The sequence below is a fragment of the Salmo salar genome, chromosome 17, assembly GCF_965601325.2.
Source record: "Salmo salar chromosome 17, fSalSal1, whole genome shotgun sequence".
Lineage (NCBI taxonomy): Eukaryota > Metazoa > Chordata > Actinopteri > Salmoniformes > Salmonidae > Salmo > Salmo salar.
This window is the reverse complement of record NC_138307.1, coordinates 18711893-18738790: the sequence shown is the minus strand read 5'-3', so window position 1 is coordinate 18738790 and position 26898 is coordinate 18711893. Positions and strand designations below refer to the sequence as shown.

At 48.2% G+C, this 26898-nt stretch overlaps 1 protein-coding gene across 4 annotated transcripts in view; it reads left to right on the top strand.

Moving 5' to 3' along the window:
* The window catches only part of LOC106593309 (uncharacterized), an 81892-nt gene that overhangs the window by 18568 nt on the left and 36426 nt on the right, over positions 1-26898 (top strand). For 2 of the 4 annotated variants that reach the window (XM_045699107.2, XM_045699105.2), the window contains exon 1: positions 7249-8663. The exons of 1 other annotated variant lie outside the window; for it this stretch is intronic. In XM_045699107.2, coding sequence (XP_045555063.2) covers positions 7445-8663 — 1219 coding nt within the window. In that variant the 5' untranslated portion in view covers positions 7249-7444. Of the gene's footprint in view, positions 1-7248; positions 8664-26898 lie in introns of those variants that run through there. One more of the 4 variants, XM_045699108.2, reaches the window with a different exon arrangement.

The following is a 26898-nucleotide window of genomic DNA, read 5'->3' as shown; positions in this document are numbered from 1 at the left end:
ACCATGTAGACACCTAGCTAGGCAGTGTCAGTTCTTTAACCATGTAGACACCTAGCTAGGCAGTGTCAGTTCTTTAACCATGTAGACACCTAGCTAGGCAGTGTCAGTTCTTTAACCATGTAGACCCCTAGCTAGGCAGTGACAGTTCTTTAACCATGTAGACCCCTAGCTAGGCAGTGACAGTTCTTTAACCATGTAGACCCCCTAGCTAGGCAGTGTCAGTTCTTTAACCATGTAGACCCCTAGCTAGGCAGTGTCAGTTCTTTAACCATGTAGACCCCTAGCTAGGCAGTGACAGTTCTTTAACCATGTAGACCCCCTAGCTAGGCAGTGACAGTTCTTTCACCATGTAGACCCCTAGCTAGGCAGTGACAGTTCTGTAACCATGTATACCCCTAGCTAGGCAGTGACAGTTCTTTAACCATGTAGACACCTAGCTAGGCAGTGTCAGTTCTTTAACCATGTAGACCCCTAGCTAGGCAGTGTCAGTTCTTTAACCATGTAGACACCTAGCTAGGCAGTGTCACTTCTTTAACCATGTAGACCCCTAGCTAGGCAGTGACAGTTCTTTAACCATGTAGACCCCTAGCTAGGCAGTGTCAGTTCTTTAACCATGTAGACCCCTAGCTAGGCAGTGACAGTTCTTTAACCATGTAGAACCCCTAGCTAGGCAGTGTCAGTTCTTTAACCATGTAGACCCCTAGCTAGGCAGTGACAGTTCTTTAACCATGTAGACCCCTAGCTAGCGGCAGTGTCAGTTCTTTAACCATGTAGACCCCTAGCTAGGCAGTGTCAGTTCTTTAACCATGTAGACCCCTAGCTAGGCAGTGTCAGTTCTTTAACCATGTAGACCCCTAGCTAGGCAGTGTCAGTTCTTTAACCATGTAGACCCCAGCGGCGTGCAGCTACGGCACCGCTGGCGTGACAGTTCTTTAACCATGTATACCCCTAGCTAGGCAGTGACATTCTTAACCATGTAGACCCCTAGCTAGTCAGTGTCAGTTCTTTAACCATGTAGACCCCCTAGCTAGGCAGTGACAGTTCTTTAACCATGTAGACCCCTAGCTAGGCAGTGACAGTTCTTTAACCATGTAGACCCCTAGCTAGGCAGTGACAGTTCTTTAACCATGTAGACCCCTAGCTAGGCAGTGACAGTTCTTTAACCATGTAGACACCTAGCTAGGCAGTGTCAGTTCTTTAACCATGTAGACACCTAGCTAGGCAGTGACAGTTCTTTAACCATGTAGACCCCTAGCTAGGCAGTGTCAGTTCTTTAACCATGTAGACCCCTAGCTAGGCAGTGACAGTTCTTTAACCATGTAGACCCCCTAGCTAGGCAGTGTCAGTTCTTTAACCATGTAGACACCTAGCTAGGCAGTGTCAGTTCTTTAACCATGTAGACCCCTAGCTAGGCAGTGTCAGTTCTTTAACCATGTAGACCCCTAGCTAGGCAGTGACAGTTCTTTAACCATGTAGACCCCTAGCTAGGCAGTGACAGTTCTTTAACCATGTAGACCCCCTAGCTAGGCAGTGACAGTTCTTTCACCATGTAGACCCCTAGCTAGGCAGTGACAGTTCTTTAACCATGTAGACCCCTAGCTAGGCAGTGTCAGTTCTTTCACCATGCAGACCCCTAGCTAGGCAGTGTCAGTTCTTTAACCATGCAGACCCCTAGCTAGGCAGTGTCAGTTCTTTAACCATGTAGACACCTAGCTAGGCAGTGTCAGTTCTTTAACCATGTAGACACCTAGCTAGGCAGTGACAGTTCTTTAACCATGTAGACCCCTAGCTATGCAGTGTCAGTTCTTTAACCATGTAGACACCTAGCTAGGCAGTGTCAGTTCTTTAACCATGTAGACACCTAGCTAGGCAGTGTCAGTTCTTTAACCATGTAGACACCTAGCTAGGCAGTGACAGTTCTTTAACCATGTAGACCCCTAGCTAGGCAGTGACAGTTCTTTAACCATGTAGACCCCTAGCTAGGCAGTGACAGTTCTTTAACCATGTAGACCCCTAGCTAGGCAGTGACAGTTCTTTAACCATGTAGACCCCTAGCTAGGCAGTGACAGTTCTTTAACCATGTAGACACCTAGCTAGGCAGTGTCAGTTCTTTAACCATGTAGACACCTAGCTAGGCAGTGACAGTTCTTTAACCATGTAGACCCCTAGCTAGGCAGTGACAGTTCTTTAACCATGTAGACCCCTAGCTAGGCAGTGTCAGTTCTTTAACCATGTATACCCCTAGCTAGGCAGTGACAGTTCTTTAACCATGTATACCCCTAGCTAGGCAGTGACAGTTCTTTAACCATGTAGACCCCTAGCTAGGCAGTGACAGTTCTTTAACCATGTAGACCCCTAGCTAGGCAGTGTCAGTTCTTTAACCATGTAGACACCTAGCTAGGCAGTGACAGTTCTTTAACCATGTAGACCCCTAGCTAGGCAGTGACAGTTCTTTAACCATGTAGACCCCTAGCTAGGCAGTGACAGTTCTTTCACCATGTAGACCCCTAGCTAGGCAGTGACAGTTCTTTAACCATGTAGACCCCTAGCTAGGCAGTGACAGTTCTTTCACCATGTAGACCCCTAGCTAGGCAGTGACAGTTCTTTAACCATGTAGACCCCCTAGCTAGGCAGTGTCAGTTCTTTAACCATGTAGACACCTAGCTAGGCAGTGACAGTTCTTTAACCATGTAGACCCCTAGCTAGGCAGTGACAGTTCTTTAACCATGTAGACACCTAGCTAGGCAGTGTCAGTTCTTTAACCATGTAGACCCCTAGCTAGCTAGGCAGTGTCAGTTCTTTAACCATGTAGACCCCTAGCTAGGCAGTGTCAGTTCTTTAACCATGTAGACCCCTAGCTAGGCAGTGTCAGTTCTTTAACCATGTAGACCCCTAGCTAGGCAGTGTCAGTTCTTTAACCATGTAGACCCCCTAGCTAGGCAGTGACAGTTCTTTAACCATGTAGACCCCTAGCTAGGCAGTGACAGTTCTTTAACCATGTAGACCCCCTAGCTAGGCAGTGTCAGTTCTTTAACCATGTAGACCCCCTAGCTAGGCAGTGTCAGTTCTTTAACCATGTAGACCCCTAGCTATGCAGTGTCAGTTCTTTAACCATGTAGACCCCTAGCTAGGCAGTGACAGTTCTTTAACCATGTAGACACCTAGCTAGGCAGTGTCAGTTATTTAACCATGTAGACCCCTAGCTAGGCAGTGTCAGTTCTTTAACCATGTAGACCCCTAGCTAGGCAGTGACAGTTCTTTCACCATGTAGACCCCTAGTTAGGCAGTGTCAGTTCTTTAACCATGTAGACCCCTAGCTAGGCAGTGTCAGTTCTTTAACCATGTAGACCCCTAGCTAGGCAGTGACAGTTCTTTAACCATGTAGAACCCCTAGCTAGGCAGTGACAGTTCTTTAACCATGTAGAACCCCTAGCTAGGCAGTGCCAGTCTACCTGTCTGATGAGGAAGACATTCAGTGTGTCCATCCTGGTCTCAGTGGTTCCCTCCTGTCCCTCTCACCAACACACAGTGTCTTTGAGACAGGACCACCTGGTTGGCTCTGTGGTTATTGATCATGTTTCTCTCCCTTTGTTGTGTTTTGGCCAGTTTCACTATTCACACAGTACAAACACTCACATAGTCCTGACTGGACCATTTCCCTCCATCTACACATATGCATTCACACATGACTATAAGAATACTCAGTGTGTGTGTGTGTGTGTGTGTGTGTGTGTGTGTGTGTGTGTGTGTGTGTGTGTGTGTGTGTGTGTGTGTGTGTGTGTGTGTGTGTGTGTGTGTGTGTGTGTGTGTGTGTGTGAGTTACATATGCAGGTGTGCCTAATCTGTCAAACGGTGTAGTGGTCTACCAGCTGCTTCTGCGCATCACCTCTCACTACTCTTAGTCGCTGAACCATGATACTCCAGTTTGTTTATTCTACCTGGAACTAAAAAGGGCTCTCCCATGGAGACAGCTGAAGAACCCTCTTAGGTTTTAGATAGCAAAAACAATTCTAAGAGTGCAGCAATGTTTGTTATGTAGTTTTACCCTTCTCTCTGTGCTCTAGATACAGAATAAAGCTCAATGTCATGGAAGATGTTTGGACTGTGAGCAGGTTGTTGGGTAGCATCCAGCCATTTTAGCTGCTGTGACTTCATAAGGAAGGTATTCACTCCTCCGTTCCATGGATGATTTACCCTGAGAGGAGAGGGTTACCTGGGCACCATGTCAAGGGAGGGAGGGAGGGAGGGAGGGTGGGTGGAGAGAGAGACAACTTTGGTGTCCATCTTGGGAATGAATTAAGCTGGATTTTGTAAACGCTATTGAACAATTTGAATGTGGTTTACTGGTAAGTGGAATAGAACAGAACGATTGTATTATGCCAATCAGATTGAGAAACTTCTCTGGGCTTACTTTTGAGCCAATAAATCAACTTCTTTTTGACTCCATTGGAAATGAACAGTGTGAAAACCCAAGACCGGTGGAGAGAGGCCCATGTCACACTGGCAAGCCAGAAGAACTTCCATTGAATTACCATTTAAAACCAGTCCAACTGAACCATAACAACCTACAGTTATCATCACACCAGTTCAAACCAGTCCAACTGAACCATAACAACCTACAGTTATCATCACACCAGTTCAAACCAGTCCAACTGAACCATAACAACCTACAGTTATCATCACACCAGTTCAAACCAGTCCAACTGAACCATAACAACCTACAGTTATCATCACACCAGTTCAAACCAGTCCAACTGAACCATAACAACCTACAGTTATCATCACACCAGTTCAAACCAGTCCAACTGAACCATAACAACCTACAGTTATCATCACACCAGTTCAAACCAGTTCAACTGTACCATAACAACCTACAGTTATCATCACACCAGTTCAAACCAGTCCAACTGAACCATAACAACCTACAGTTATCATCACACCAGTTCAAACCAGTCCAACTGAACCATAACAACCTACAGTTATCATCACACCAGTTCAAACCAGTTCAACTGTACCATAACAACCTACAGTTATCATCACACCAGTTCAAACCAGTCCAACTGAACCATAACAACCTACAGTTATCATCACACCAGTTCAAACCAGTCCAACTGAACCATAACAACCTACAGTTATCATCACACCAGTTCAAACCAGTCCAACTGAACCATAACAACCTACAGTTATCATCACACCAGTTCAAACCAGTCCAACTGTACCATAACAACCTACAGTTATCATCACACCAGTTCAAACCAGTCCAACTGAACCATAACAACCTACAGTTATCATCACACCACTTCAAACCAGTCCAACTGAACCATAACAACACAGTTATCATCACACCAGTTCAAACCAGTCCAACTGAACCATAACAACCTACAGTTATCATCACACCAGTTCAAACCAGTCCAACTTACAGTAATTACATGAGTATGCTCATGCGGAATGACGTGTGTGTGTGTGTGTGTGTGTGTGTGTGTGTGTGTGTGTGTGTGTGTGTGTGTGTGTGTGTGTGTGTGTGTGTGTGTGTGTGTGTGTGTGTGTGTAACTTTTCCAGCAGAATGAGATATCAGTGCTTCTCTTGTGGTCCATCAGTCGTGTGGTTGGGGTGCATTAGGGGTGCATTGGGGGTTTAGGAGGGGTGTAGCAGGGTTGTGGGAGGTCTGTCTGTGTGAGTAGGAATGTGCAACAGCTGGATAGTGAAGGCGGACAGGGACGGGGGAACGGGGGCATCAGGGGCACCCTGGACTGAGCCAGGCTGTGGGAACCATGGACCTGGGCAATTACTGGAAGTTTTTCTCAGATGAGGCAATGGGCTGGCCGTTTGGCCCCTGGGGGCCGAGAGCTTAAAACATCTATTGAATCAGATACGCTCCTCCTGAACCTATCCGCTCTCAGCTGTTCTCCCTCGTTTTGATCTTCCCTCGCTCTTTCTCCTGAACCTATCCGCTCTCAGCTGTTCTCCCTCGTTTTGTTCTTCCCTCGCTCTTTCTCCTGAACCTATCCGCTCTCAGCTGTTCTCCCTCGTTTTGATCTTCCCTCGCTCTTTCTCCTGAACCTATCCGCTCTCAGCTGTTCTCCCTCGTTTTGTTCTTCCCTCGCTCTTTCTCCTGAACCTATCCGCTCTCAGCTGTTCTCCCTCGTTTTGTTCTTCCCTCGCTCTTTCTCCTGAACCTATCCGCTCTCAGCTGTTCTCCCTCGTTTTGTTCTTCCCTCGCTCTTTCTCCTGAACCTATCCGCTCTCAGCTGTTCTCCCTCGTTTTGTTCTTCCCTCGCTCTTACTCTCTCTCACACTCACTCTCCCTCACTCACTCACTCACTCACTCACTCACTCACTCACTCACTCACTCACTCACTCACTCACTCACTCACTCACTCACTCACTCACTCACTCACTCACTCACTCACACAGCTGTAAAATAATGAATGACCTCAAAAGTATGGCCAATTATGTAATATATTTTTACAAGAGCTGTGAGTAGGTGATGGAGTTCACCAACCTATTCACATTTGTAATGGTAATGGTGGCTATATGTACCCAGTGAAAGGGCCTCCCTCTCTGTCTCTGTTTCTGTCTCTCTGTCTCCCCCTTCAGTCCCTTTTCAGCCCATGGGGAGTATTAGGGTTGTATGAGTCAAACCTTCCACTAGAAAGTTCTTCTCACAATACCGCTAACTTGATTGATAGTTCATTAACTGTAACACACTTTCTGACTGGAGTAGTGTTCCGTAGACAATGAGGAGTAATCACAACATTATTCTTGGAGCTGTGGACTCTTTTTATTTTATTTTGGGAACATTGATTGAACTGCTTCATTTGAATATCAACCAGTCAGCAGAGACTGTTTAGTGTTCCTATCAAACAACCCAGAGATTTTCCTTCTATGGAGGGAGTGTGTGTGGTGTGTGCGTGTGGTGTGTCTTCTGTCTTCTGTCTGTGTGTGTGTGTCAGTGTGCATGTTCTCTTCATTGAGGACTGTGTGTCTGAGGGGACCCACTCATCAACCTAGCAACAGGTGGGAGGGGCCAGAATGTGAGGGAGAAATTCAGATTTACCAATGAAGCCCCTCTCCAGCACAGTAACCCCGCCTCCGTGTGTGTGTGTGTGTGTGGTGTGTGTGTGTGTGTGTGTGTGTGTGTGTGTGTGTGTGTGTGTGTGTGTGTGTGTGTGGGGGGGGGGGGGGGGGATGATTCTGTAGTGGGCCGGTGCATGGAGTGAAACAGTGAGCTGTGCTAGAGGGGGGGGTCAGTGTGTGTGTGTGCATGCTAACAGTGTGTCTTATGGACAGAGGGGGCTTGAGTGACTGTTGACTAGCCGGCTAGTAGGCGGAGGAACAGTAAGAACACAGACAGAACTCCGTGCTTGTTGGATCCAGTATTTGTTGTGGAATCTATACTCTCAGACCAGGAGGTTCTGGGTGACGGTGGGTTGAAGGAGTGGGATGTCTAAGATGACGTTGTGGTTGGGCCTTCTCCTGGCTCTCAGCGCAGGTCGTCTGGATGCTTGGTTCTGGAACAAGGACCCTGATCCTACTACCCAAGCCCCAACGAAGGCTCCGCCGCTGGGCAAGGCAGGAGGACAGCCAAAGAGAGGTGAGGAGAACCTGGCAGGGGTTGGGGCTGAAATCATCAACGTAGCTGATGGGATCCGTAAGTTTGTGCAGACGTGGGACGCGACCCCAACCACTTGGACTGACGGAGGAGTGGCGACCCCTACCACACAGACGGTTAATAAGGAGGAGTCTGGGTCTGGGGAAGGATCTGGGTCTAAGGAAGGATCTGGGTCTGGGGAAGGGGAAGGATCTGGGTCTAAGGAAGGATCTGGGTCTAAGGAAGGGTCTGGGGAAGGATCTGGGTCTAAGGAAGGATCTGGGTCTGGGGAAGGATCTGGGTCTAAGGAAGGATCTGGGTCTGGGGAAGGATCTGGGTCTAAGGAAGGATCTGGGTCTGGGGAAGGATCTGGGTCTAAGGAAGGATCTGGGTCTGGGGAAGGATCTGGGTCTGGGTCTAAGGAAGGATCTGGGTCTGAGACGGGTTCAGGATCAGGGTCTGGTTCAGCATCTGGTGTAGGGTCTGGGTTTGGATTGGGGGCTGAGTCTGGTGTAGGTTCAGGAACCGGCTTGGGTTCAGGGTCAGGGCTTGGAGAAAGGGAAAGCTTGGTTCTCCCCACTAACATAACAGGGATGGTGGAGGGTGACCTCACAGGGGTTGAAGGGGTGAAACAGGGCGAACCAAAGACCAACCTCTCTGACATCACTTCTCATGACCACAATGGAACCTGCCACCTCGTGCCCTCTGATTGGCCGATCTGCATATCAAGGGGGTCGAAGCATTTCTCGCTGCCCAACTTCCTGAACCACACCTCTGTGGAGGAGGTGGGCGTGGCTCTGAGAGAGTGGGCGTGGCTGGCCAAGGCGGGGTGCCACCATGGAGCTGAATGGTTCCTCTGCCTCCTCCTGGTGCCCAGGTGCCCGCTGCCTGGCCAGGTGCTCGCCAAGGTTCCCCTTCTGCCCTGCTGCAGCTTCTGCCAAGTCCTGCAAGACAGCTGCTGGCCAGCCCTGGATGACGGGCGACTTCCTGTAGAGTGTAATTCGCTGCCCGACAGGGATCAGGAGGCGGGGTTGCGGTGTCCGCCATGCGTGTCTGTTAGTAATCGTAAAGGTAAAACCGCGGGTTAGAATGTATCCTGTTTGGAGATACATTTTGAATCCGGTTGTCTGGTCATGACAGCTGTGTGTGTGTGTGTGTGTGTGTGTGTGTGTGTGTGTGTGTGTGTGTGTGTGTGTGTGTGTGTGTGTGTGCATGTGCATGTGTGTTTAACACACCTTTGTGAAGCAGCATAGACACGCGTTATCCTCACATTTGAGCGACTTCAAAATGCTTGACTTTCAGTCAGGGACTGCTGATGATTGTACCTTGTTTTGGGGTCAATCATACTCCACTGCACGTGCTCAGAAGTGTGACATGAACACAAGCATGACTGACCGCCACTATAGACCACCAACCTGGGAGCATTTGCATGTTGTGTATGAATGTTAACGTTAATAATAATGTTTTGTCTGCATAGAGTGGAGACAACCCATGAAATATACATGAAGCATAGGACAAAATCATGCTACAGTGTTGTTTTCCGACAGTGGAAAATTATTTTCCTGCATTCTTCCCAATGCAGCGTTTATGAGTGTTCAGATATGCTCGTACTGTAGGGTGGACTTGTGATTCGTGTGATGCAGTAAAGAAGCATATGGAGAAGTGGAAAATGCACACTGTTGCTGCCCAGGGTTCGGCCCCACAAAGGGACAGGAAGACTTCTACAAGCTCTCCCTCGGCTTTAGCTCGGCAGGCTATGGCAGCTCAATCATTCCCTGCTGAGTATGCATGGGAGAATTGATTGTCTGAGTTCAGTCACAGCACATAAAACGCATCAAGCCATATTTATCACACAGCTGTTTCCCCATGGGGATTTGTAAGTGCTCAGGTTTCTTAGCATGTTATTGAAAACGTTTTTAATTGTCCGTGTTAACTTTATTTTTACCAAGTAGGGTAGGAGTTTAGATAAAGTTGAAAAGTTATCATAAACCATAGTCCTATAAAATAGGGGTTAGGCTGTAAAGCCACTATTTTTGGAAGGCGCCTTTTGAAAGAAATGCATAGCAGTGTAGCAGGATACATATATGTCACTGTTTTCCTTTAGTTGTAATACATGACAAAATAGGTCAATATGAGACATGATAGAAAGACTGTTTCCTAATATTGGCTGTACTCATTTCATCGTAGTTTGCACTCGTCGTGTTTTTGCCCGACAAGATAAATTACTTCAGCACATGTTCATTTGTGATTTACTTGGTGCTTCTGTTTGCCAAGCAAAGCTATGGAACAGCATCGTGCTTGTCAGCATGTCGTTCTCTTCTGGGGTGCATTCCTAGACTTGTACACACACACACACACACACACACACACACACACACACACACACACACACACACACACACACACACACACACACACACACACACACACACACACACACAGTGCACTCTTTCCTTTGTTTACTTGAGTTCACTTGTCATTTGAGATGGGAGTTTAAATGGAAAGTCCCTGTTTTGTTGTGGAGTTGACGTTAGTCTGTTTTGTGGGGACTGTCCCTTAGGCCTCTCTACCACTGTTGTGCCTTTTTATATTCCAATATCCTGTTTTTACTGAGTTCACTAAGTTTGTCCTATCAGCATGAGAGGTGGAGGTGGATGAAGGGATGCATGGGTTGATGGATAGGCTGATGATGGACCTATAGGTAGAAGGATGGAAACAAACAATTACAAACAGCCATCTTAAGATTTGACTCAACTATCTGGCTGAAGATGGTCAACCATCTTGTCTTTGTCAATCTACAAAGCATTTTCACGCCACTATCTGTACCAATGGAATTCGGCTTGGTGGGCGACAATCAATCTGAACCTTATCGAGATTTGCCAGCTTCCTTTCATTGCCATCTTTATATTACACAGCTTCCATACTGTATTGTAGTATTTTCTGGACTCAATCAATGTCTGAAATCAGTGAGCATGAGGATTGGAATGTAGAATGTTTCTGGGAGGATTGGATGATGCCTTCTCAGCAGAGCAGACCACTGCAGTCTGAACAATGGATTCATCTCATCCACACTGGTGCTGTTATGGACAGTATGGGGTGCGTGGCTGGGGATGGTAGATTCATGGAAAATGATCTGCTCTGGGGAAGAGTGTGGCGATTGTGCCCTCTGGTTTGGGAGAAAGGGTGAGGGTGTCTTTGCGTGCCCCCTTCCAACAAGGAGCTGTCTGATTCGGACCAGACCGGGGTACTGAATCTCCACGAGGGGTCATGGGTCGCACCCACATTTTTACACAGTCTGTCAGTGACAGTTGGATGTAAAGGGTCGAAATGAGTCAATGAAACATCCAGTCATCCATGTGAAGAAGAGTAAAGAGCAAAACAAAGAGAAAGAGAGAGTCGTTTGTGTCGGGGATTTACCAGTTCATTACATGTGAAGGTTCACGTTGGTTCACTGGGAAACAAGTGGGTGGTATGGCGTTCTTGTTGCCCGCGTTGATGTTATCATGCAGTGGATCATGTTTCGTCATAAACAAGTCTTGATTTCTGTCATATCTGTTATGTAAATGGTTATTCTAGGTATGTAGGTAGACAAACCATTGCTCTACAGTATACCAACTCAGATCACTGCAGACAGTTGAATTCCCAGAGGATTCCAAGTATGGGTAAAATCTCTGAAAGATGGGCCCTTGCCAGAGAAAACCTAGCAGCTGTGGCGCCAAATGTTATGTTATGTATGACCAATCCAACCATTAGCTTGAATAGCAGAATGGGGCTGATTTTCAGCCAATTGAGCCAATGTAGGTTGGATTTAGTGATGTCATCTTTGTGGAGTGCTCTACTTTCTTGTTTCCTGTTCCACCATCAGTCATCTTTAACTGACCAAACCTGGGGTTTGGCCAAATATGGATTAAGGGCTGACCTGGGAACAGTAGAAATGCCATAGATGTCACAGCTGTGTTGCCTCACTCTGAAGTGTTAACTGATGGGCTTTCAGTTCTGGCACTGCTCCCCCTTTCTGTAGCTCTCCAGGTCCAGTTGGTCTGGTCCCCTGGGATGTGTCACAGCTGGAGAGGATGGACCGTTTAGACTTTCTAACAGGTGGGTCCTTGGAGAGGATGGAAAGTGGAGTTAGATGCTGTATATCTCAAACACCAGCTGACATCTGTCTGTTTCTGGTACAGTAAGATCAGTGTTTCACATTACAGCCTGTTCCAATGGTCTTTGATGGGCTAGTCACCACTTGTAACAAGCAATGCAAGTTAGCACCAATAAACAATGATGATGGTTTCACTTTTAGTGGTATCCAATTGGTAGTTACAGTCTAGTCCCATTGCTGCAACTCCCGTACGGACTCGGGAGAGGTGAAGGTCAGAAGCCGTGCGTCCTCTGAAACACAACCCTGCCAAGGGTTGCTTCTTGACACGATGCCTGCTTAACCCGGAAGCCAGCCGCAACAATGTGTCGGAGGAAACACCATGCACCTGGCGACCGTGTCAGTGTGCACTGTGCCCGGCCTGCCACAGGAGTCGCTAGTGCGCGATGGTACAAGGACATCCCTGCCGGCCAAACCCTCCCCTAACCCGGACGACACTGGGCCAATTGTGCACCGCCCCATGGGTCTCCCGGTCTCGGCTGGCTGCGACAGAGCCTGGACTCAAACCAGGATCTCTAGTGGCACAGCTAGCCTTAGACCACTGCGCCTCTCGGGAGGCCCCCGGCTACTTACATTATTGTAATTAAAGTACATTCTTATGTCTGTACAGTAGTTTTTGGCACTGTCATCTTGGACCCTGGAGTTTTCAATAAACAGTTGTTTGGTGTTCGGCCTCTGGGTCTCTCTGATGCATCATTAAATTAGGAAAATAGTTTTCTGTTGCTCTTTGCACACAGTTAGTAGGCCTTCTCATTTTCCCAAACAATTACTTATTACAGTTTTCAGACGAAGAGAACAGCACCATTTCTTCAGCACGGTCTCGAGGCAATGAAGACTTTTACAACGAGGTAGCGTTCTTTTAACAGTTTTTATTGTTCACTGTGACATACCTAAGTTTATATAAAATAGAGTGAAACCCAGACATGAGGTAACTAGACGGACTGTAGTTGAGTCAATGTTTGGGTTGCTGGACATTTTAGGTACGCCCTCTTGGCTTGTTATAAGAGGAACAGAAGTGAAGAGGAGAGGATGAAGATAGGATAGAGAGGCAAGGGGATAAAATTATGTTATACAGTACATACGGAAATTATTCAGGCCCCTTGACTTTTTCCACATTTTGTCACATTACAGACTTATTCTGAAATGGATTAAATAATTCCCCCAACCCCCTCGTCAATCTACACATATTACCCCATAATGACAATGCAAAAACAGGTTTTAATTTTTTTTGCAAAAAAACTCAACAGACACACATTATTTACATAAGTATTCAGACCCTTTGCTATGAGAGTCATCCTGTTTCCATTGATCATCCTTGAGATGTTTCTACAACTTGATTGGAGTCCACCTGTGGTAAATTTCAATTGATTGTACATGATCTATATAAGGTCCCACAGTTGACAGTGCATGGTCAGAGCAAAAACCAAGCCATGAAGTCGAAGGAGTTGTCCGTAGAGCTCCGAGACAGGATTGTGTCGAGGCACAGATCTAGGGAAGGGAACCAAAACATTTCTGCAGCATTGAAGGTCCCCAAGAACACAGTGGCCTCCATTATTCTGAGCAATCGGGGGAGAAGGGCGTTGGTCAGGGAGGTGACAAAGAACCCGATGGTCACTCTGACAGAGCTGCAGAGTTCCTCTATGGAGATAGGAGAACCTACCAGAAGGACAACCCTCTCTGCAGCACTCCACCAATCAGGCCTTTATGGTAGAGTGGCCAGACGGAAACCACTCATCTGTAAAAGGCAAGACAGCCTAATGACTCTCAGACCATGAGAAACAAGATTCTCTGGTCTGATGGAAACCAAGATTAAACTCTTTGGCCTAAATGCCAAGCGTCATGTCTGGAGGAAACCTGGCACCATCCCTACGGTGAAGCATGGTGGTAGCAGCATCATGCTGTGGGGATGTTTTTCAGCGGCAGAGACTGGGAGACTAGTCAGGATCGAGGGAAAGATGAATGGAGCAAAGTACAGAGAGATCCTTGATCAAAACCTGCTCCAGAGCACTCAGGACCTCAGACTGGGGTGAACGTTCACCTTCCAGAAAGACAACGATCCTAAGCACACAGCCAAGACAACGCAGAAGAGTTTTCAGGAAGGGCCTCAGAATGTCCTTGAGTGGCCCAGCCAGAGCCCAGACTTGAACCCAATCGAACATCTCTGGAGAGACCTGAAAATAGCGGTGCAGCGACGCTCCCCATCCAACCTGACAGAGCTTGAGAGGCTCTTAAGAGAAAAATGGGAGAAACTCCCCAAATACAGGTGTGCCAAGCTTGTAGCGTCATACCCAAGAAGACTTGAGGCTGTAATCGAGTAAAGGGTATGAATACTTATGTAAATGTCATATTGTTTTTAATTTTTTTTTAATACATTTGCTAAAATGTCTAAACCTTTTTAGACACAAGTCATTCTGGGGTATTGTGTGTAGATTGATGAGGGAAACATTTTTTTAAATCTATTTTAGAATAAGGCTGTAACGTAACAAAATGTTGAAAAAGTCAAGGGGTCTGAATACTTTCTGAATGCACTGTATATACAGCTAAATATATGAAATTTCAACATTGACATAAATGTAACTGTTTATTTTATTCACTAAGGAAGATTGATTCATTCTCAGTGTAATGTATTGTTATGGATATGAATGACTGCAGGTTGGTGTATGTATTCATTGGCAAGCAGGATTTTTGTAGCTACAAGATATCTCACGTTTTTTCTAGATTGTATTCGTATAGTGCTTTCCATCATGTCTAAAAGTACTTCATACCGTAACTCACCCTCATCCACTAGGACCTACCTGGGTGATACAACATGGCAGCCATTTTGTGCCTTACAGAAACCACCCACCACACATCAGCTCCAACTAGTTTTCTCAATGTATGTGTTGCACGCAAACCTTCCTCCTGGACATATTAAATGATTAGTCATGGTCTGAGAGCCAGTCGTTAGCCCTCGTCCCGAGCCACTTCAGCATGTTTAGACTGGCAGGCCTGTTGTGCTGGGCTCTGGGCCCAGACACTGGGTACTGTACTTAACAAAGCTTATTGGATTCCCACATGGCCCACTTTCACATGCATAGACACACACACACACACACACACACACACACACACACACACACACACACACACACACACACACACACACACACACACACACACATCCTAGTTTTGTTTTGGATTCTTTAGTTTGTGCATGACATTCTACGGTCAGTGCATGCATTGTTTAGGCCACTCACTTCACAAAATGATGCTGCCATGTTACTCCAAATATGGAAGTTCACGATATGGCAGGTGACATACAGAGATCAGGTGACTATCAGGTGAATAAGCTCAGCTGACAGACATACAGTGCATTCAGTATTCAGACCCCTTCACTTTTTCCACATTACAATCTTATTCTAAAATTGATTAAATTGTTTATTTTCCTCATCAATCTACACACAATACCCCATAATGACAAAGCAAGAACAGGTTTTTAGATTTTTTTTGCATATTTAAAATGTGCACTGTAGGCCATGGATTCCCCAATCTGGGGGACGTGGGAATATATTCCCTATTGGGATGGGACATCTGCAGTACGTAATCGACAGGATATTCCCTTAATCTATGTCTGACTGGGAATCCCTGGAATGCTGTAAGGTTCCCTATTACTGCAGTGCTGTGGAACGTCTCTGAGCATTGCCAGGATAGCGTGAAGGATCAGACCAGTGTGGAGAATCATGGAATAATGTCAGATTGGGAACAGGGAAGAGAAGCTGCCTGCCTGGCCAGCCACCCTGATCCCATGTGGCTCAGCTGCTAAATGACTGAAATGAAATGTGATCCTGGCTTGTGGTGGTGGTGTTCCCATGTTCTCCTCTGTCAACAGGCCATCTGCCTGCATGGGATTGGGAATCCCCATTCAATGCAGTGCAACTCAGTCCCAGTTGATTTTGTATAGTGCAGTACAAGTGAGTGAGTCAATGGATTCTCTATTATGACATCCATGTTGGCTAAACATGGCTGATATGTAACTGGCAATACTTTCTGACAGCTATAGTGGATACATTCCATATTCCTCTTTTGTTCTGCCTCTCTTATCTATCTTTTTCATTATCGTTCCTTGTTATGTTCGGTAGACAGAAATCAGTTACTCCCTGAGGCTCTTTTGTGACTCGGGTTAGTGTTGGGTTAGTGTCTGCGGTAGTGTTGGGTTAGTGTCTGCAGTAGTGTTAGGTTAGTGTCTGCGGTAGTGTTGCGGTAGTGTTGGGTTAGTGTCTGCGGTAGTGTTGGATTAGTGTCTGCGGTAGTGTTGGGTTAGTGTCTGCAGTAGTGTTGGGTTAGTGTCTGCGGTAGTGTTGCGGTAGTGTTGGGTTAGTGTCTGCGGTAGTGTTGGGTTAGTGTCTGCGGTAGTGTTGGGTTAGTGTCTGCGGTAGTGTTGGGTTAGTGTCTGCGAGTAGTGTTGGGTTAGTGTCTGCGGTAGTGTTGGGGTAGTGTTGGGTTAGTGTCTGCGGTAGTGTTGGGTTAGTGTCTGCGGTAATGTTGGGTTAGTGTCTGCGGTAGTGTTGGGTTAGTGTCTGCAGTAGTGTTGGGTTAGTGTCTGCAGTAGTGTTGGGTTAGAGTCTGCAGTAGTGTTGGGTTAGTGTCTGCAGTAGTGTTGGGTTAGTGTCTGCAGTAGTGTTGGGGTAGTGTCTGCGGTAGTGTTGGGTTAGTGTCTGCGGTAGTGTTGGGGTAGTGTCTGCGGTAGTGTTGGGTTAGTGTCTGCGGTAGTGTTGGGTTAGTGTCTGCAGTAGTATTGGGTTAGTGCCTACGGTAGTGATGGGTTAGTGTCTGCAGTAGTGTTGGGTTAGTGTCTACGGTAGTGTTGGGTTAGTGTCTGCGGTAGTGTTGGGTTAGTGTCTGTGGTAGTGTTGCGGTAGTGTTGGGTTAGTGTCTGCGGTAGTGTTGGGTTAGTGCCTACGGTAGTGTTGGGTTAGTGTCTGCAGTAGTGTTGGGGTAGTGTCTGCGGTAGTGTTGGGTTAGTGTCTGCGGTAGTGTTGCGGTAGTGTTGGGTTAGTGTCTTCGGTAGTGTTGGGTTAGTGCCTACGGTAGTGTTGGGTTAGTGTCTGCAGTAGTGTTGGGGTAGTGTCTGCGGTAGTGTTGGGTTAGTGTCTGCGGTAGTGTCTGCAGTAGTGTTGGGTTAGTGTCTGCGGTAGTGTTGGGTTAGTGCCTACGGTAGGGGTTAGTGTCTGCAGTAGTGTTGGGGTAGTGTCTGCAGTAGTGTTGGGTTAGTGTCTGCGGTAGTGTTGGGGTAGTGTCTGCGGTAGTGTTGGGTTAGTGTCTGCGGTAGTGTTGGGTTAGTGTCTGCGGTAGTGTTGGGTTAGTGTCTGCGGTAGTGTTGGGTTAGTGTCTGCAGTAGTGTTGGGTTAGTGTCTGCGGTAGTGTTGCGGTAGTGTTGGGTTAGTGTCTGCGGTAGTGTTGGGTTAGTGTCTGTGGTAGTGTTGCGGTAGTGTTGGGTTAGTGTCTGCGGTAGTGTTGGGTTAGTGCCTACGGTAGTGTTGGGTTAGTGTCTGCAGTAGTGTTGGGGTAGTGTCTGCGGTAGTGATGGGTTAGTGTCTGCGGTAGTGTTGCGGTAGTGTTGGGTTAGTGTCTTCGGTAGTGTTGGGTTAGTGCCTACGGTAGTGTTGGGTTAGTGTCTGCAGTAGTGTTGGGGTAGTGTCTGCGGTAGTGTTGGGTTAGTGTCTGCGGTAGTGTCTGCAGTAGTGTTGGGTTAGTGTCTGCGGTAGTGTTGGGTTAGTGCCTACGGTAGGGGTTAGTGTCTGCAGTAGTGTTGGGGTAGTGTCTGCAGTAGTGTTGGGTTAGTGTCTGCGGTAGTGTTGGCTTAGTGTCTGCGGTAGTGTTGGCTTAGTGTCTGCAGTAGTGTTGGGTTAGTGTCTGCAGTAGTGTTGGCTTAGTGTCTGCGGTAGTGTTGGGTTAGTGTCTGCGGTAGTGTTGGGTTAGTGCCTACGGTAGTGTTGGGTTAGTGTCTGCAGTAGTGTTGGGTTAGTGTCTGCGGTAGTGTTGGGTTAGTGTCTGCGGTAGTGTTGCGGTAGTGTTGGGTTAGTGTCTGCGGTAGTGTTGGGGTAGTGTTGGGTTAGTGTCTGCGGTAGTGTTGGCTTAGTGTCTGCGGTAGTGTTGCGGTAGTGTTGGGTTAGTGTCTGCGGTAGTGTTGGCTTAGTGTCTGCGGTAGTGTTGGGTTAGTGTCTGCAGTAGTGTTGGGTTAGTGTCTGCAGTAGTGTTGGGTTAGTGTCTGCGGTAGTGTTGCGGTAGTGTTGGGTTACTGTCTGCAGTAGTGTTGGGGTAGTGTCTGTGGTAGTGTTGGGTTAGTGTCTGCGGTAGTGTTGCGGTAGTGTTGGGTTAGTGTCTGTGGTAGTGTTGGCTTAGTGTCTGCGGTAGTGTTGGGTTAGTGTCTGCGGTAGTGTTGGGTTAGTGTCTGCGGTAGTGTTGGGTTAGTGTCTGCAGTAGTGTTGGGTTAGTGTCTGCGGTAGTGTTGGGTTAGTGTCTGCGGTAGTGTTGGGTTAGTGTCTGCGGTAGTGTTGGGTTAGTGTCTGCGGTAGTGTTGGGTTAGTGTCTGCGGTAGTGTTGGGTTAGTGCCTACGGTAGTGTTGGGTTAGTGTCTGCAGTAGTGTTGGGTTAGTGTCTGCGGTAGTGTTGGGTTAGTGTCTGCGGTAGTGTTGGGTTAGTGTCTGGGTAGTGTTGCGGTAGTGTTGGGTTAGTGTCTGCGGTAGTGTTGGGTTAGTGTCTGCGGTAGTGTTGGGTTAGTGTCTGCGGTAGTGTTGGGTTAGTGTCTGCGGTAGTGTTGGGTTAGTGTCTGCGGTAGTGTTGGGTAGTGTTGGTAGTGTCTGCGGTAGTGTTGGGTTAGTGTCTGCGGTAGTGTTGGGTTAGTGTCTGCAGTAGTGTTGGGTTAGTGTCTGCGGTAGTGTTGGGTTAGTGTCTGCGGTAGTGTCTGCAGTAGTGTTGGGTTAGTGTCTGCGGTAGTGTTGGGTTAGTGCCTACGGTAGGGGTTAGTGTCTGCAGTAGTGTTGGGGTAGTGTCTGCAGTAGTGTTGGGTTAGTGTCTGCGGTAGTGTTGGGTTAGTGTCTGCGGTAGTGTTGGGTTAGTGTCTGCGGTAGTGTTGGGTTAGTGTCTGCGTGGTAGTGTCTGCGGTAGTGTTGGGTTAGTGTCTGCGGTAGTGTTGGGTTAGTGTCTGCGGTAGTGTTGCGGTAGTGTTGGGTTAGTGTCTGCGGTAGTGTTGGGTTAGTGTCTGCGGTAGTGTTGGGTTAGTGTCTGCAGTAGTGTTGGGGTAGTGTCTGCGGTAGTGTTGGGTTAGTGTCTGCGGTAGTGTTGCGGTAGTGTTGGGTTAGTGTCTTCGGTAGTGTTGGGTTAGTGCCTACGGTAGTGTTGGGTTAGTGTCTGCAGTAGTGTTGGGGTAGTGTCTGCGGTAGTGTTGGGTTAGTGTCTGCGGTAGTGTCTGCAGTAGTGTTGGGTTAGTGTCTGCGGTAGTGTTGGGTTAGTGCCTACGGTAGGGGTTAGTGTCTGCAGTAGTGTTGGGGTAGTGTCTGCAGTAGTGTTGGGTTAGTGTCTGCGGTAGTGTTGGGTTAGTGTCTGCGGTAGTGTTGGCTTAGTGTCTGCAGTAGTGTTGGGTTAGTGTCTGCAGTAGTGTTGGCTTAGTGTCTGCGGTAGTGTTGGGTTAGTGTCTGCGGTAGTGTTGGGTTAGTGCCTACGGTAGTGTTGGGTTAGTGTCTGCAGTAGTGTTGGGTTAGTGTCTGCGGTAGTGTTGGGTTAGTGTCTGCGGTAGTGTTGCGGTAGTGTTGGGTTAGTGTCTGCGGTAGTGTTGGGGTAGTGTTGGGTTAGTGTCTGCGGTAGTGTTATGTTAGTGTCTGCAGTAGTTTTGGGTTAGTGTCTGCAGTAGTGTTGGCTTAGGGTCTGCGGTAGTGTTGGGTTAGTGTCTGCGGTAGTGTTGGGTTAGTGTCTGCGATAGTGTTGGGTTAGTGTCTGCAGTAGTGTTATGTTAGTGTCTGCAGTAGTGTTGGGTTAGTGTCTGCGGTAGTGTTGGCTTAGGGTCTGCGGTAGTGTTGGGTTAGTGTCTGCGGTAGTGTTGGGTTAGTGTCTGCGGTAGTGTTGGGTTAGTGTCTGCGGTAGTGTTATGTTTGTGTCTGCAGTAGTGTTGGCTTAGTGTCTGCGGTAGTGTTGGGTTAGTGTCTGCGGTAGTGTTGGGTTAGTGTCTGCGGTTAGTGTCTGCGGTAGTGTTGGGTTAGTGTCTGCGGTAGTGTTGGGTTAGTGTCTGCAGTAGTGTTGGGTTAGTGTCTGCAGTAGTGTTGGGTTAGTGTCTGCGGTAGTGTTGCGGTAGTGTTGGGTTACTGTCTGCAGTAGTGTTGGGGTAGTGTCTGCGGTAGTGTTGGGTTAGTGTCTGCGGTAGTGTTGCGGTAGTGTTGGGTTAGTGTCTGCGGTAGTGTTGGCTTAGTGTCTGCGGTAGTGTTGGGTTAGTGTCTGCGGTAGTGTTGGGTTAGTGTCTGCGTAGTGTTGGGTTAGTGTCTGCGGTAGTGTTGGGTTAGTGTCTGCGGTAGTGTTGGGTTAGTGTCTGCGGTAGTGTTGGGTTAGTGTCTGCAGTAGTGTTGGGTTAGTGTCTGCAGTAGTGTTGGCTTAGTGTCTGCGGTAGTGTTGGGTTAGTGTCTGCGGTAGTGTTGGGTTAGTGCCTACGGTAGTGTTGGGTTAGTGTCTGCAGTAGTGTTGGGTTAGTGTCTGCGGTAGTGTTGGGTTAGTGTCTGCGGTAGTGTTGCGGTAGTGTTGGGTTAGTGTCTGCGGTAGTGTTGGGGTAGTGTTGGGTTAGTGTCTGCGGTAGTGTTGGCTTAGTGTCTGCGGTAGTGTTGCGGTAGTGTTGGGTTAGTGTCTGCGGTAGTGTTGGCTTAGTGTCTGCGGTAGTGTTGGGTTAGTGTCTGCGGTAGTGTTGGGTTAGTGTCTGCAGTAGTGTTGGGTTAGTGTCTGCGGTAGTGTTGCGGTAGTGTTGGGTTACTGTCTGCAGTAGTGTTGGGGTAGTGTCTGCGGTAGTGTTGGGTTAGTGTCTGCGGTAGTGTTGCGGTAGTGTTGGGTTAGTGTCTGCGGTAGTGTTGGGTTAGTGTCTGCGGTAGTGTTGGGTTAGTGTCTGCGGTAGTGTTGGGTTAGTGTCTGCGGTAGTGTTGGCTTAGTGTCTGCGGTAGTGTTGGGTTAGTGTCTGCAGTAGTGTTGGCTTAGTGTCTGCGGTAGTGTTGGGTTAGTGTCTGCGGTAGTGTTGGGTTAGTGTCTGCGGTAGTGTTGGGTTAGTGTCTGCGGTAGTGTTGGGTTAGTGTCTGCGGTAGTGTTGGGTTAGTGTCTGCGGTAGTGTTGGGTTAGTGTCTGCGGTAGTGTTATGTTAGTGTCTGCGGTAGTGTTGGCTTAGTGTCTGCGGTAGTGTTGGGTTAGTGTCTGCAGTAGTGTTGGGTTAGTGTCTGCGGTAGTGTTGGCTTAGTGTCTGCGGTAGTGTTGGGTTAGTGTCTGCGGTAGTGTTGGGTTAGTGTCTGCGGTAGTGTTGGGTTAGTGTCTGCAGTAGTGTTGGCTTAGTGTCTGCGGTAGTGTTGGGTTAGTGTCTGCGGTAGTGTTGGCTTAGTGTCTGCGGTAGTGTTGGGTTAGTGTCTGCAGTAGTGTTGGGTTAGTGTCTGCAGTAGTGTTGGGTTAGTGTCTGCGGTAGTGTTGCGGTAGTGTTGGGTTACTGTCTGCAGTAGTGTTGGGGTAGTGTCTGTGGTAGTGTTGGGTTAGTGTCTGCGGTAGTGTTGCGGTAGTGTTGGGTTAGTGTCTGTGGTAGTGTTGGCTTAGTGTCTGCAGTAGTGTTGGCTTAGTGTCTGCGGTAGTGTTGGGTTAGTGTCTGCGGTAGTGTTGGGTTAGTGTCTGCGGTAGTGTTGGGTTAGTGTCTGCAGTAGTGTTGGGTTAGTGTCTGCAGTAGTGTTGGCTTAGTGTCTGCGGTAGTGTTGGGTTAGTGTCTGCGGTAGTGTTGGGTTAGTGCCTACGGTAGTGTTGGGTTAGTGTCTGCAGTAGTGTTGGGTTAGTGTCTGCGGTAGTGTTGAGTTAGTGTCTGCGGTAGTGTTGCGATAGTGTTGGGTTAGTGTCTGCGGTAGTGTTGGGGTAGTGTTGGGTTAGTGTCTGCGGTAGTGTTGGCTTAGTGTCTGCGGTAGTGTTGCGGTAGTGTTGGGTTAGTGTCTGCGGTAGTGTTGGGTTAGTGTCTGCGGTAGTGTTGGCTTAGTGTCTGCGGTAGTGTTGGGTTAGTGTCTGCGGTAGTGTTGGGTTAGTGTCTGCAGTAGTGTTGGGTTAGTGTCTGCGGTAGTGTTGCGGTAGTGTTGGGTTACTGTCTGCAGTAGTGTTGGGGTAGTGTTGGGTTAGTGTCTGCGGTAGTGTTGCGGTAGTGTTGGGTTAGTGTCTGCGGTAGTGTTGGGTTAGTGTCTGCGGTAGTGTTGGGTTAGTGTCTGCGGTAGTGTTGGGTTAGTGTCTGCGGTAGTGTTGGGTTAGTGTCTGCAGTAGTGTTGGCTTAGTGTCTGCGGTAGTGTTGGGTTAGTGTCTGCGGTAGTGTTGGGTTAGTGTCTGCGGTAGTGTTGGGTTAGTGTCTGCGGTAGTGTTGGGTTAGTGTCTGCGGTAGTGTTGGGTTAGTGTCTGCGGTAGTGTTGGCTTAGTGTCTGCGGTAGTGTTGGGTTAGTGTCTGCGGTAGTGTTGGGTTAGTGTCTGCGGTAGTGTTGGGTTAGTGTCTGCGGTAGTGTTGGGTTAGTGTCTGCGGTAGTGTTGGGTTAGTGTCTGCGGTAGTGTTGGCTTAGTGTCTGCGGTAGTGTTGGGTTAGTGTCTGCGGTAGTGTTGGGTTAGTGTCTGCGGTAGTGTTGGGTTAGTGTCTGCGGTAGTGTTGGGTTAGTGTCTGCGGTAGTGTTGGGTTAGTGTCTGCGGTAGTGTTGGGTTAGTGTCTGCGGTAGTGTTGGCTTAGTGTCTGCGGTAGTGTTGGGTTAGTGTCTGCGGTAGTGTTGGGTTAGTGTCTGCGGTAGTGTTGGCTTAGTGTCTGCGGTAGTGTTGGGTTAGTGTCTGCGGTAGTGTTGGGTTAGTGTCTGCGGTAGTGTTGGCTTAGTGTCTGCGGTAGTGTTGGGTTAGTGTCTGCGGTAGTGTTGGCTTAGTGCCTGCGGTAGTGTTGGGTTAGTGTCTGCGGTAGTGTTGGGTTAGTGTCTGCGGTAGTGTTGGGTTAGTGTCTGCGGTAGTGTTGGGTTAGTGTCTGCGGTAGTGTTGGGTTAGTGTCTGCGGTAGTGTTGGCTTAGTGTCTGCGGTAGTGTTGGGTTAGTGTCTGCGGTAGTGTTGGGTTAGTGTCTGCGGTAGTGTTGGGTTAGTGTCTGCGGTAGTGTTGGGTTAGTGTCTGCGGTAGTGTTGGGTTAGTGTCTGCGGTAGTGTTGGGTTAGTGTCTGCGGTAGTGTTGGGTTAGTGTCTGCGGTAGTGTTGGGTTAGGGTCTGCGGTAGTGTTGGGTTAGTGTCTGCGGTAGTGTTGGGTTAGTGTCTGCGGTAGTGTTGGGTTAGTGTCTGCGGTAGTGTTGGGTTAGTGTCTGCAGTAGTGTTGGGTTAGTGTCTGCGGTAGTGTTGGGTTAGTGTCTGCGGTAGTGTTGGGTTAGTGTCTGCGGTAGTGTTGGGTTAGTGTCTGCGGTAGTGTTGGGTTAGTGTCTGCAGTAGTGTTGTGTTAGTGTCTGCAGTAGTTTTGGGTTAGTGTCTGCAGTAGTGTTGGCTTAGGGTCTGCGGTAGTGTTGGGTTAGTGTCTGCGGTAGTGTTGGGTTAGTGTCTGCGGTAGTGTTGGGTTAGTGTCTGCAGTAGTGTTATGTTAGTGTCTGCAGTAGTGTTGGGTTAGTGTCTGCGGTAGTGTTGGCTTAGGGTCTGCGGTAGTGTTGGGTTAGTGTCTGCGGTAGTGTTGGGTTAGTGTCTGCGGTAGTGTTGGGTTAGTGTCTGCGGTAGTGTTATGTTTGTGTCTGCAGTAGTGTTGGCTTAGTGTCTGCGGTAGTGTTGGGTTAGTGTCTGCGGTAGTGTTGGGTTAGTGTCTGCGGTAGTGTCTGCGGTAGTGTTGGGTTAGTGTCTGCAGTAGTGTTGGGTTAGTGTCTGCAGTAGTGTTGGGTTAGTGTCTGCAGTAGTGTTGGGTTAGTGTCTGCGGTAGTGTTGCGGTAGTGTTGGGTTACTGTCTGCAGTAGTGTTGGGGTAGTATCTGCGGTAGTGTTGGGTTAGTGTCTGCGGTAGTGTTGCGGTAGTGTTGGGTTAGTGTCTGCGGTAGTGTTGGCTTAGTGTCTGCGGTAGTGTTGGGTTAGTGTCTGCGGTAGTGTTGGGTTAGTGTCTGCAGTAGTGTTGGGTTAGTGTCTGCGGTAGTGTTGGGTTAGTGTCTGCGGTAGTGTTGGGTTAGTGTCTGCGGTAGTGTTGGGTTAGTGTCTGCAGTAGTGTTGGGTTAGTGTCTGCAGTAGTGTTGGCTTAGTGTCTGCGGTAGTGTTGGGTTAGTGTCTGCGGTAGTGTTGGGTTAGTGCCTACGGTAGTGTTGGGTTAGTGTCTGCAGTAGTGTTGGGTTAGTGTCTGCGGTAGTGTTGGGTTAGTGTCTGCGGTAGTGTTGCGGTAGTGTTGGGTTAGTGTCTGCGGTAGTGTTGGGGTAGTGTTGGGTTAGTGTCTGCGGTAGTGTTGGCTTAGTGTCTGCGGTAGTGTTGCGGTAGTGTTGGGTTAGTGTCTGCGGTATTGTTGGCTTAGTGTCTGCGGTAGTGTTGGGTTAGTGTCTGCAGTAGTGTTGGGTTAGTGTCTGCAGTAGTGTTGGGTTAGTGTCTGCGGTAGTGTTGCGGTAGTGTTGGGTTACTGTCTGCAGTAGTGTTGGGGTAGTGTCTGCGGTAGTGTTGGGTTAGTGTCTGCGGTAGTGTTGCGGTAGTGTTGGGTTAGTGTCTGCGGTAGTGTTGGGTTAGTGTCTGCGGTAGTGTTGGGTTAGTGTCTGCGGTAGTGTTGGCTTAGTGTCTGCGGTAGTGTTGGCTTAGTGTCTGCGGTAGTGTTGGGTTAGTGTCTGCAGTAGTGTTGGCTTAGTGTCTGCGGTAGTGTTGACTTAGTGTCTGCGGTAGTGTTGGGTTAGTGTCTGCGGTAGTGTTGGCTTAGTGTCTGCGGTAGTGTTGGGTTAGTGTCTGCGGTAGTGTTGGGTTAGTGTCTGCGGTAGTGTTGGGTTAGTGTCTGCGGTAGTGTTATGTTAGTGTCTGCGGTAGTGTTGGCTTAGTGTCTGCGGTAGTGTTGGGTTAGTGTCTGCGGTAGTGTTGGGTTAGTGTCTGCGGTAGTGTTGGCTTAGTGTCTGCGGTAGTGTTGGGTTAGTGTCTGCGGTAGTGTTGGGTTAGTGTCTGCGGTAGTGTTGGGTTAGTGTCTGCAGTAGTGTTGGCTTAGTGTCTGCAGTAGTGTTGGGTTAGTGTCTGCGGTAGTGTTGGCTTAGTGTCTGCAGTAGTGTTGGCTTAGTGTCTGCGGTAGTGTTATGTTAGTGTCTGCAGTAGTGTTGGCTTAGTGTCTGCGGTAGTGTTGGGTTAGTGTCTGCGGTAGTGTTGGGTTAGTGTCTGCGGTAGTGTTGGGTTAGTGTCTGCGGTAGTGTTATGTTAGTGTCTGCGGTAGTGTTGGGTTAGTGTCTGCGGTAGTGTTGGGTTAGTGTCTGCGGTAGTGTTGGGTTAGTGTCTGCGGTAGTGTTATGTTAGTGTCTGCGGTAGTGTTGGGTTAGTGTCTGCGGTAGTGTCTGCGGTAGTGTTGGGTTAGTGTCTGCGGTAGTGTCTGCGGTAGTGTTATGTTAGTGTCTGCAGTAGTGTTGGCTTAGGGTCTGCGGTAGTGTTGGGTTAGTGTCTGCGGTAGTGTTGGGTTAGTGTCTGCGGTAGTGTTGGGTTAGTGTCTGCAGTAGTGTTGGCTTAGGGTCTGCGGTAGTGTTGGCTTAGTGTCTGCGGTAGTGTTGGGTTAGTGTCTGCGGTAGTGTCTGCGGTAGTGTTGGGTTAGTGTCTGCAGTAGTGTTGGCTTAGTGTCTGCGGTAGTGTTGGGTTAGTGTCTGCGGTAGTGTTGGGTTAGTGTCTGCGGTAGTGTCTGTGGTAGTGTTGGGTTAGTGTCTGCGGTAGTGTTGGGTTAGTGTCTGCGGTAGTGTTGGGTTAGTGTCTGCGGTAGTGTTGGCTTAGTGTCTGCGGTAGTGTTGGCTTAGTGTCTGCGGTAGTGTTGGGTTAGTGTCTGCGGTAGTGTTGGGTTAGTGTTGGGCTAACCGGGCCACAGCTGTGACTGCCCTAGCGCCCTGTCAGATGGACCAATAGCAGGTGCCTCCGATGAGAAGCTGCCTCCCCCTCGCCCTCTCTGCCTCCCACTAATTGGCTGAAATCCCACGGGATCTTCAGCTAAGCTTCGGTTGACTTGCAGGTTTAGAATGTAGATAGCATAACAACAGTGTCCAGTGAGACCCTAGCTGGTTTAGCAATATGGTGTGGGAGTGAGGACAGACTGTACAGACTAAGTGGTGTTGCTGTGTTAGTGTGTGGAAACATATGTTTGGGATTAGTCCAAAAAGTGTTGAGTCTCTTGTTCCAATTCATTTTAGGATGTAGTACAATAGTCCTTGTGTATTGGTTGTTGTCCAAGGGCTGCACCCAAGTGCTATCCAATAGTAAAATAAATGCCATTCACACAAGTCACAACTGGAAGTATGATACTAATATGAGACATGATGCATTTTAAAATGTAGGCTTACTCAACCACCTGAAAGGGCATTCATAGATTTAGCCCGTAACTTGTAGACTAGACACTGGCTGGAATGCGATTTTAACCAATCAGCATTCAGCATTTAGACCCACCCGTTGTATAATCTTCATTATAAACTGGGTGGTTCGAGTCCTGAATGCTGATTGACTGACAGCCGTGGTATATCAGACCCTATACCATAGGTGTTACTGTTTTAATTACGTTGGTAACCAGTTTATAATAGCAATAAGGCACCTCGGGGGTTTGTGGTATATGGCCAATATACCACGGCTAATGGCTGTATCCAGGCACTCCACGTTGCGTTGTGCGTAAGAACAGCCCATATCCGTGGTATATTGCCCATATACCACACCCCCTCGTGCCTTATTGCTTAAGTATTATATGATATTGCACTTACTTATGAATGACCATTGGCCATTGCGAAGTTAGATCCCC